General features: G+C 52.9%; 3 protein-coding genes across 6 annotated transcripts in view; 2 read left to right on the top strand and 1 right to left on the bottom strand.

Moving 5' to 3' along the window:
- Window positions 1-5,284: 5,284 nt before the first annotated feature.
- Window positions 5,285-9,441, bottom strand: LOC113483850 (cytochrome P450 1A5-like). Of its 3 annotated transcripts, none has more exons than XM_026855817.1 (7): window positions 9,312-9,441; window positions 7,801-8,667; window positions 7,255-7,381; window positions 6,617-6,706; window positions 6,405-6,528; window positions 5,933-6,019; window positions 5,285-5,705 (listed from the first exon to the last, which is right to left on the bottom strand). In XM_026855817.1, the coding sequence occupies exons 2-7, from the start codon at window positions 8,656-8,658 to the stop codon at window positions 5,399-5,401; spliced, it is 1,593 nt and encodes a 530-aa protein (XP_026711618.1). In that variant the 5' UTR covers window positions 8,659-8,667; window positions 9,312-9,441; the 3' UTR covers window positions 5,285-5,398. The 3 variants fall into 3 exon arrangements, with proteins under 3 accessions (XP_026711618.1, XP_026711619.1, XP_026711620.1); XM_026855818.1 differs by having other exon boundaries at window positions 5,316-5,705; window positions 9,394-9,420; XM_026855819.1 differs by lacking the exons at window positions 5,933-6,019; window positions 9,312-9,441 and having other exon boundaries at window positions 5,399-5,705; window positions 7,801-8,661.
- Window positions 6,551-10,748, top strand: part of EDC3 (enhancer of mRNA decapping 3) — a 36,899-nt gene continuing 32,701 nt past the window's right edge. For both annotated transcript variants that reach the window (XM_026855815.1, XM_026855814.1), the window contains exon 1: window positions 6,551-6,555. The gene's annotated coding sequence lies outside the window, so the exon portion shown is untranslated. The remainder of the gene's footprint in view (window positions 6,556-10,748) is intronic.
- Window positions 10,473-10,748, top strand: part of LOC113483937 (cytochrome P450 1A4-like) — a 6,707-nt gene continuing 6,431 nt past the window's right edge. Inside the window, exon 1 of the mRNA XM_026856009.1 lies at window positions 10,473-10,495. Coding sequence (XP_026711810.1) covers window positions 10,473-10,495 — 23 coding nt within the window. The remainder of the gene's footprint in view (window positions 10,496-10,748) is intronic.

The raw sequence follows: 10,748 nt of genomic DNA, 5'->3' as shown, positions 1-10,748 counted from the left end.
TTGGCGGGTTTGGCAGCTCCCAGAGCTGCAGGATGATGGGGGATGTGGGATGTTCTGCAAGGGGGGTCAGTACCCTAAAGATTCCCCTTCCCAAATGTGTCCTCCCTAGAAAACTCCGAGCAGGGGTAGAACCCTTCGTCCGTCCGTGCTGAGCAGCAAAAGGCACTCGTGGAGCTGATGTGACAGATGCCACGTGAGGGCGTTCATGTCCCAGACCCCAGCGAGAAGGAACGAAACCGCTTCGGAAGCACCGAAGTGAATTAGGAACCTGTCCCCACCGCCCAGCACTGGCAGTCGGCCCTGGCTCTCGGGGGGCTTCTCCCTCCTGTGCTGGCCCCAAAATCCCTCGGTTGCAGAGAGCAGCCTCATTTCAAAGGCTCTCCTGGGGAGCGCTCATTTCCAGGATGGTTTTAATTAAAGCAGAAGGGGGGCAGGCTGGGGACACTGCCTCTCGGTGCGTGGCTTTTCACCTCCAGTGTGGGATCAGGCTGGACCCCCCAACCTGCCTGTGTCCCCCCCTGGGGAGGGGACTGGCCCGGCTTTACTCACCCTGATGGGGTTCAGGGAGCTGATTTTAGAGACATGAGAGCGGAGTGATCAGCTGTGACCCCTTATTACAGGACCAATTAGTGGGGGATCTACTGGGGGAAATGAGAGCCCATCCCCCTGGATGAGCCCCCCAGATCTACCCTTGCTCTGCAGTAGCCGCTGCTACCCTAACGCCAGCAGACACAGTGCCAGCTTTGGGGACATACAGGTGACTGCCAGTCCTGAACGTACCCCGGCTGTCCAGCCGGCATCCTGCTGCTGACACTGGGTTTGGGAACCACCCAAAATCCCAGAGGCTTTTGTCTCACCCCGACAGTGTGGTGGCAGGACCTGGTGGCTCCTGGGTCCGTGTCTCTGGGGCTGCTCCCCATCTCTCCTGTCTTTTCCTTCCCCCCAGTGGAAAATCATGCCTGTGCCCATGCCAGGGTGGGGGACAGCCACGTTTGAGGCCATCCCCAGGAACCTGGAGTTCTCCAGCAGCGCTTTGCATGCAGGGAGCGGTTATCTCTGCATCTCTGTTTTCCCCTTCTTAACCCGGGGACAAATTCCATCCTTACCCTCTTTCATGTTCTTTGATTAACAGGTACCTTGTACTTCTAATGACACGGGGCAATCAATCAGCCCAAACACTTCAGAGGGAAGAGGGGAGGGAGGGATGGGAGAAGGAAGAAGGGTTCATACTGATTTGGAAGCCCTCAACATAGGGTCAGAGCCATGAACCAGGTTCAATGTGTCTAGCTCCGTTGGTTCAAGCTCTCCTCCATCCACAGGTCCAGCCTAGGTTGAACAGAGGGCTAACATCTTCTCCAACCCACTGCAGAAGGAAACCACCCAGGGAAGGTCCCAGAAGCTCCAGCACCCCAGAAGCTACTCAGTCTTGGAGGTTGAGCAGAGATTTTCTCCTCCAAAAGGCAGCAACCAGTCATTATCCCTGCTGCAAAATGGCTGCTCCTGGGGTTTGAGGCGTGACAAAGCATGATTCTAGCCCAGGAGTGGAGATGCAAATAGAAAGATGGTGTTTGGAGGTTTCCTTCTCCATGGAAAGGAGTTCCCAAGGCCTGCTGTGCAGCGGGGCAAGATGGATGCTGTGGTAAAGCCTACCAAGCTTAGAGGATTGGCTGCCACCAGCTCAGAGGGAGGTGTCCCCAAAACCACTGGCAGAAAGAAAGCATGCATGGTTCAGAAATAGAGTTTAAGGTGCAATTCAGAGCTTTGTTGTAAGCTCTAGGCCATCAAGGGATTATATTTTTGATGTCAATGGACTGTCACTAGTATTGGGGACAAGCAGTGAAAGAGAGACATCCAAGAGTCAATCCCCATGGGGAGATGATTCCTCACAACAGATCTCACTGGAGAATAAACAGACAAAGGAAAGAACTTGGAAATACAACTTATTAATTAACAAATTAAGTGTTGGAGCAACTGCCTTCTTCCTTCCATCTGTTTCAGGGCTAGGTATGGGTTTTCCTGGTGAGGAAATGCCACCATCCTGAATGCTGGCACCAGGCAGGTGTCAGCTCCAGGGAGAAGGTGTGTGGCTACCTGGGCCTTTCCCTGTGGGAATGAGGGAGCTGAGAGTGTTCCTGACTTCGGAAGAGGAGCTGGAGCCCAGCTGCCATGGCTGGTCTGCTGACTCATTTTAAAACCGACAATAAAAGCAATTGGCCGTGGAGTGATAAAGGCTCCCCTGACTTATCACTGCCCGGTTCCAGTAAGAAAATCACAGCACTTGCAGGCTACCTGGGGAGTAATTGGAGGGCTTAATTGAGGAAGATCATTAGGGGGAAGCAAAGATATGGGAGCTGGAGTCCCTTACCCACTGTGAGCAATTGGGCCTTTCATGACAAGGGTCAATGGATTTGTTTATCAAGAGGAAACGGGGAAGAGGAGGTGGTGAAGAGCTGAGATCCCGCACCCCCGAAGGGAGCAGGGTGTCCCTGTCCCTTCCTCACAGAGGGCCTGTGGATGGGAGGGTTTAGGGGTGCAGCTCTGCTTCAGAGCAAAGAGCAGTGCCCAGCTGGGGTACCTTGTTTGCTGCTCAGCCCATGCTCACTGCTCTCCTCCCTGCATGCTGGGGGCTGCCAAGACACCCAGCAGGGAAAACATCTGGTGAAGGAGCCTGCTCAGCTTTGATCTTCCAACCATGTTGTCCAGGAGTGGGGGCAGGATGCCTGGCCTGCGGTTTGGGGTGGCCTGGACTGAAGGGACACTGACTGCAGCATCCCCAGCAAGAAAACTGGGACCTCACCTCGGGTCACCAGCCTGTTGTGCAGGCCAGCACGTCCAAGCAGATGTATGAGTGCAGGGACATCAGAGCAAGCTCTCAGGGGGTCCTCCTGCCTGCAAGCTGCTCAGAAATGCATCCTGCAGCTGCATGGGATGTCTCTGTTGGCATCAAGGGGAGGGAGAGATGCGAAATGAAGATGAGGCTTTATAAGTGGAGCATTTTGCTTCCAAAACCATGAAGAGAAGGGCTGCGTAGGGAAGGATAACCGCCTGGCCACTTCTCTCCCCCTGAGCCTTCTCCCTTCTCCTTCTCCATCCTGACACTGGGATGACTTTTTCTCCCAGGTCTCTGGTCTCCAGGCTGTACCCGATGCAGACTGGCAGCAGTGTCCCCAGGGGAGGCAATCAGCCCTTGATAAATGTATCTCGGGGAGACCTTCCACCAGCAAGCGGCTGTTTCACCTCAGTAATGTTAATATTAATCTGCTTATCTGCCCTGGGGCAATAAAACACTCATCTCCAAAGGGGAAAAAAAAATTCCCACTGTTCTTTCTTTATATCTGCACTTGCTTATTGCGGGCCTTATCAGCAAACACAGCCAGCCTTCAGGGCATGAGAGTCACGCAATGGCTCCAGCAAACGGGGCCTCTGGTCCTATACCGGCATCAGCATCGCGTGTTCCCACTGCAGCTGAAGTCACTGGGCCAAGTCCACGAGAGCCTCCACCCCATGGGGATGGCGTGACACGCTGCTGCTGAGTCCCTGATGGTCCCAGTGCTCTCTTGAATCACCATGTTAGGCACTGAGAGACCCAGATCCACGTCCAGGATGATCCCACCTTCTCTCGCAGTAGATGAATGCCAGCTTTGGGATGTCCCTTGTGGACAGGTGGTTCTTGACTCTATTGCCTTGACCTATGGCCCTTGTCATAGGTAGCAGACATGTTATTTGGCTGATGGACCTCATAGGTTGCCCCAAACCATGAACTTTTCCTCCAAGGTCTCTGATAGCCTGCAGCTCAAACCATGGTTTGGAGCTCCCGGTCCTCACCCTTTCTTTTCTTGAAATATCAGGATTATGACATTAAGCAGTGAAGGCAAGGCCAGTAGGACACAGAGTGAAGCTGCTCAGGCTGGTTCAATGAATTCACATGGGTCTGAGGCTGTACTGTGTCAGTGTTTCACCACAAATTGGTGACCAGGCAAGACCTGGACACAGAGAGACAGAGTTACTCCTTTTCATTCAGGCTTGTTTAGCGGGTCTGAACACCTCCCTGCTCTAGCTGGAATCTCCCTGAAGTCTTGGGCAATCAGCTTCCCCATTTTCTTCCTCAACACACTCTTTCGTTTCTCTCTCTTCTTGGAAGTTTTTGTGCAATGCATAATGAGTGATTGGTATTTGGACCTGAAAGGAGGTCAGGGTCTGGGGCTCTGGCTGAGCAGATTGCACCCATGGGAACTGATTCAAGAGCAGTGCGTGATGCACCGGACGGTTTTATTTGTTCCTGTATCATTGCTTGCCAGGTGCTGGGTTGGCTAAGATGGCTTTGCGTGCAAGTTGAAGAAAAGGAGGCATCTGGCTCTACTGGCATGGGTTGACTGGCAGCCAATGTAAACTCTTGGGTTTGAGTTGGAGGAAGTCCTGTTCTCCTTCTCTGCCCTGTTGTGAAAACAACCTTGCTCCAGTCCAGAATATCAGAAGCTTGACTTTCTCAATAGTAAGAGGTAAAGGTGTCCTTCTTCATGTCCTTCAGGGCCAGCAGTTACTGTGGTAAATGAGGCTTAAGTCCTCCAACACACTGGTCCCTCCAGAGAGGCTTTGCTCATTTGAAGGATCCCTCCCATTTTTCTGAAGAAAGTAATCTGAGCAGCAGGAGAACCCCTGGTGCAAGGTTATCTGATAGAGGCACTGAAGTGCTTTGAGCTCCTCTATGGACAAAGACAAACTTCTCTGAATAGGATTTTAGAGTGACATGACAAATCAGCTAGGCAATTAAAAACATAGTGTAGAAACAAGGGAACAGGCTGTTCTTAGAGGACTTGGAGAAGTATTAGCATTTTCCCAAGATTTCCAATGGGGTTTTGCTGCAAATGCATCTACAGCAAATTTCAACGAGTGAAAATTTGTCCCATTAGTCCAGAAATAGTGATACTGGCTAGACCTCAATAACACCATCCTCCTCGCCACCCAAGCTTTGGGCAGCAGTTTAGTCAAGATCTTAAACATCGATGGAGGCTGTGGGATTATGGCATGGGTTGGCTGTCCTTCAGCCCTCTAAGAGCAATTCTAAAAGAATACAGCCCAAAGGTATTCAGATAGACTGGTTTGGGGTACATTCCCTTCCCCTCTAGCAAAAGACAGTTGACACACCCTGTAAATGTGCTTTGTGATACTAAGACTAGATGTGATGGAATAGCCAGCATTTGATGGAATATCCACCATTAGAAATGCTGGGAAATGAAAAAGGCAAGAAATGCTACAAAAAGAACAAGATAAGACAGGAGTTTCAAAGGCTTCAGTTTACTATATCATTCTGTAAAGCTGTACCAGACCCAGCTTTGCTACGAGGACACCCAGGTCTTCACCCCCCCAGCGATGTCTGGGCAACAGATAAGCCCACTGCTCAGTTCATGCTCTTCATGGGGAAGCGCTGCTTGACCTGGAAGTGCTCACATCTTTTGTGCTTCAGGGACAGTCCATAGAGCGGCGTCATGTCCACCTTCTTGCCATCACAGACACTGAACTCCAGCTGCTGTAGCAAGGTGGACAGGAAAAGGAAGACCTGCCACCTGGCAATGGGTTCCCCAATGCACTTCCTTTTCCCCAGGCCAAAAATCAGCACCTTCTCCCCAGCCACTTTGTTCACTTCGGTCCCTTCAGCACTGAGGAAACGCTCTGGGTTGAAGGTTAGAGGATCCTTCCAAAGTTTCCTGGAAGGGAAACATCAAGTGCTGAGATGGTGTCTCCTGGCCACGAGTGTAGGGGAGACGCTGGAGGGTGGGAGCTGTCAGTAAGAATATCCCTGAATTTAGTAGATACCTCACCTGCTCCCTTTTCTCTTAAAGCAGGTTGCCCCCACTTTTGCCCAGGAAGATAACTGTGCAGGAAGGGTCCTGTATGTCACTGCAGGAGGCTTTCTGCCTCAGAAGGTACTTACTCATCATGATTCACTTGCCACTGATTGACAAACACGCAGCGGTCCTTGGGGATGTGGTAGCCATTCAGCACTGTGTCCCTGGTCGTGCTGAAGAGAGAAAAGACTCTGAGAGGCTGGGAAGAAAAAGGTTCTTCTGCATCCTTGGGGGACTGTTTGCTCCTGATGCTGCTGAAGTAAGGATGCAGCACAAAGAGATGGCTTTATGAGGAGCAGTTGCATTGTCCGTGAGCTGTATTGGGCAACCCCTACCTGAGCTGGGTGGAGTATCTTCAGTGAATTGCTCTTTGGGAGCTCCTACAATGCCCTGCACAAGCACTGTGAGCTCCCCATGTCCACAGTTTGCAACCTGTGAAGCATTCTACAAGTCGATAATAATCTCCCTGCCTCTCACCACACTGCTGTCAGCGTGGCTGCAACGAGATGCCTCAAGTCCACCTTGTCCCTCCACCTCCTCTGCAACCTCAGCCCATACCTGTGCGGGATGGTGAAGGGCAGGAAGGAAGAGTGCCTGAACATCTCCAGGATAAAGGCTTCCGTGTAGGGCAGCGTGCCCCGGTCCGACAGCCTCGGTCTCCTCTCCTGGCCGATAATCTGGTCTGTGGGAGGTCAAGAGGAGGGAGCAGGTTGGGGTCAGCCCTGGCCAGGGAGGTTTTGGCTCCAGAGAAAGCAGGTTCATACACTCACCCAGTTCCTTCTGGATCTTCTTCTGGATGTTGGGGTATGTCACGAGATACATGAGGCTCCAGGACAGACCAGTTGTCACGGTGTCAAAGCCTGGTCAAAGAGGAAAGCGTGTAGATGAGGTCTGTACAACACACGGAGCACAGGCCTTGGCTTGCTGCCTAACCATCACATGGAGCAGTCCTGCATGGCCAAGAAGGCAGAGGACATCCTCAGCACACAGTAAGACTTGGGTTTCTATCCTGTCAGATAAAACTTTGCTAAAATATTCTGCTCTCAATCATCCTGATTTACCCTTGGGTCATGTCAGGTTTGTATAACTTCTCTGGAATCGGGGGAGTTTCCACAGTGAATCAGTCAGTAGACATCTCCCTCAACCAGGAAAAGGCACCCTGGCTTGTGAAGCTTGGCTGAGCTGTAAGCTGTGCTCTTCGCTTTTCCCTGAAGCCTCTTTCCAGAGCTAATGTCCCATGCTAGTCTTTAGGGCTGTCCCTGAAAGGTCCAGGAAGACCAGTGAACAAGAGAACAAATGCTTAGACCTAAATGGGCTGCCTGGTGTTGGACAAAGATAGGTCAGAGATCTATAACACAAGGATCCTGAGAAAATTTGCACTAGCTGAGGGACTGGTGGGAAAAGATACCTGCTCCAAAGAGATCATTCACAAGGTTGACGATCTTCTCCTTAGGGATCTGCATGGCAGTATTTGCTTCCACTTTTTTATCCAGGCACTGCTCAATGAGGGAGTCAGTGATGTCTCGGATGTTGTTCTGAGAGGAAGAGAAGACAAGTCATGGCAGCACAACCAGCAGAGGAATGGGTGTCACTGAGCAACAGCCTGATGTGGGCGGAGCCTAGGGTCATACGAGCTCTGGAGAACATCATCTTTCAGCCCCCATGGTCCCTACTGCTTTTGCAACCTATGCAAACAAGGAGGTGGTTCTGCAGGGAACAACAAGCTGGCCCTATCACACAAGACCATGGATGAAAAGGACTGCAGTACTGGACTGCACATGGATAGACTACAGGTGAGGGAGACTCCAGCTGGACTCGCTACATGCAGCAATACCTGCAAGAACATAGATGTCCACTGATGCTTGGCTGCAAGAAGAAAAACAACTCGCTGCTAGAGAGGGGCAGAGAGCAGGGACATACCTCTGGTGCAGGTGAGGGTCCTGCAAACTCTTACCTCATCAAAGGTTTTGTAGTGCTCTTTGACATTCTTCTGCAGGAAACAGATGAATCGTTTGTTGAAATCTTTAAATAAAGTCATGGCACGGCTGGGAAGGTACTGGAGCACGGGGATGAAGTCAGCAGGGTTGCCGGAAGCAGCCACGTCGCCAAACTGTTCACTTACATTCACTATGTTGAGCAGCTCTTGGTCATTGTGGTCATAACGCTTGCCAAAGCACATGGCACAGATGACGTTGGCCACAGAGACCACCAGGTACCGGTAAGGGTCGAAGCTCTTCTCCTCATCCATCAGCTGCAGGAACTTGGTGACCAGGTAGTCAGCCTCCTTGGAGACGTGCTCCTCCAGGAGGCAGGTGGAAGAGGAGGTGGGGCTGGGGGCAATGGAAAAAGTCTTCAGGGCGTTCTGGGCCAGCTTTCTGCGGGCTTTCCACACCTCCCCTGAGTCAGGGCTGAAGGCCAGGCTCTGGCCATTCGAAATGTATTGGAAGCTGTGGAGGTCTGGGCGCCCCAGGAAGTCATCTCCTTGCTTCACCAGGGCTTGCTTGATGGTGTCCAACCCGCTCAGCACCAGCACGGGCCGGGTGCCGATCCTGACCTCCATCACGTCCCCATACTTCTGGCTCAGCCTGGTCAGGGCCAGGTGCGTGTCCTTCCTCAGCTCCAGCACGTTGCCGAGGATGGGGTAGCCTTTGGGTCCTGGGGGGCTCTTCAGCCCCGGGGGCACGTGCTGCCGGAGGGACTGGATGAGCAGGAAGACCAGGCAGAAGACAGCAGCCATGAGGAGGACCTCGGTGGCTGAGACAATGCCTTGGCTTCCCACCAGCGACATCGCAGCCTTCATCGCTGCTGGCATGTAGGAACCCTAAAGGAATTAACCATAAGTGTGGTGAAGAGCCAGGATTATAAAGAGGTTGAGTCCTGCAGGTGTTCCTGACGCTGAGGAAGGGCACCAAGTGCCTTTAAATGGTTCAGGGTGATGGAACTGCCTGTGCAGCACTCTGGGGTTTTCAAGAGGGAAAAGCTGGAGAACTGTAAAGACCCCAAACCCAGGCATCATTTAAGGGGGACCTCAGCCCTCCAGAGCCTGTAATGCCCCCCCTTCCCCTGCAGAAGACCCCAGCACGCACTGGCACAGCCTTGGCTCCTGCCCAGGGGAAACGGTCGTTTTGCAACAAGGCACAGAAAACTGCAGCCAAAAAAAAGTGCAGGGAGGCAGGAGGAGAGGAACAGCAACTCCTCTGTGAAGCTAGCCCCATGTCCACCAGTTCTGTGAGGATCTATAGCCAGGAGGCTGGATCTGCTGGGTGGCCACCAGTGTGTGGGGGCATGGGGACTGGGGGTGCCATGGGGCTGCCCTGCAGGAACCACAGCTCGCTGGGTGGGCAGGGGAGGGAGGGGAGAGCCTAGTGCATGAATTTCTCCTTCAGACCCAAACTGCTTCTATATCCCTGTTCAAAACGACGCACACACACACACACACACACACACACACACATGATCTCCTACCTGCAGGTCCTTGCTCTACACAGGGCTGGTTTTACTGCTTGTGGGTCCCAGCAATGATAGGCAGAGGGTATCTGGCAGCTGCCTGCCCTGTGGAGCAGAGGGGATCCTCTTCTGCCTCCCAGACCTTCTTCTTCTGCCTCCCGGACCTTCTTCTTTTGCCTCCCGGACCTTCTCTGCTACCTGGAAGGCCACAGCTTTATATGTGCTCCCCTTGTCACATGGTCATGTGCTTATCTCTGGGGGGTCATGGCACGAGAGCCCTGGGGAATAGCTATCCATTAACAAATGGGGCTGAGTCTGGCTGGAGCCAGCCCAAGAAGCCAGGGAAGATGTTTCCTCAGCACCAAAGGGACTCTGGGGGACAAATGGTGATCTATCCTCCTGCTCAGGGCACATGCCTGCCCTAGAGCCGAGGACAGGCAGGCAGAAGGGGGTCCCTAAGCCCTGCCCTGCAGAGGATGGAGGACACACTGTGCTCTCAGAATTGCTGTCCCGTGGGATGTGGGTGCCAGCATTTCCCCCAAAGACCTTTCCTGGGCTGACCACACTGCTCCCAGCACACAGAGAAGGCTGTCACCTCCATGGCCACTCTGGAGGTGCTTCCAGCAGTAAGGGGATGTGTTTGCAGTGAAGCACCCATGGCCACAGCCCTCTCTGTCCCCGGGGAATCATCTGGCAGGTCCCCGCACCCCAGGACTGGTGGTGGCAGGACCTTCTGGCCCAGCATCAGAGCCAAACTCAGGTTAACGATTGCCCAGGTTTGCGTGAGAAGGCGGCTGGCTCACTTCCCCTGGCTCCTCCGTGGCAAACAGGCAGCGCGGGAGAGGAGTGGCGGGGCAGAGGGGAGGAGGTGAGCTGGAGAGATAGGAGAGGTGAAAGGGGCAGTGCAGGGCAAGGCTGGGGCAGTTCATCCCTCCGAAAACACAGCGTGGCACCTGGCAGGAGATGTGGGACCGCCTCTCAAGCTGGAGGAAAACGCAGGGCTTTGGGGATTGCAGCTGGGATGAGCTGGAGAAGCAGGAATGAGCCAGAGCTCTGGGGTTTGGCCCTAAGTTTCATTTAGTCTTTGAAAACTACAGTGGGAATTTGGCCCAGGTAAAAGCTGAGCTAATATTTAATAAAGGCTTTCAACATCTGGTCTAATCGGGCTCATTAATAGCTATGACGCCGTTCATTAACGTTTGGCAAGAACAGTTACAAAACCCTGGCTGCTAATATTCATTCTGATAATTGCCAGGCACTTCGCAGACCTACCAGTCCCAGCTTCACCAGACAATGCCTCCCAGCGAGGAAGACATTGGGAATGCTTTTGGGGAGGCAGGCTGGGGTTTAGTAGGAGCAGGGCGCTGCCTTGCAGACTGGATTCATCCAGCCTCTCCCATCCCCATGGATCTACTCTACTCGGCTCCACTGCATAAGGTTTGGGGGTGGGGGGGT

This window comes from Athene cunicularia (assembly GCF_003259725.1).
Source record: "Athene cunicularia isolate RWA chromosome 10 unlocalized genomic scaffold, athCun1 chr10_part1, whole genome shotgun sequence".
Classification (NCBI taxonomy): Eukaryota; Metazoa; Chordata; class Aves; order Strigiformes; family Strigidae; genus Athene; species Athene cunicularia.
This window is presented reverse-complemented; position numbering and strand designations above follow the sequence as displayed.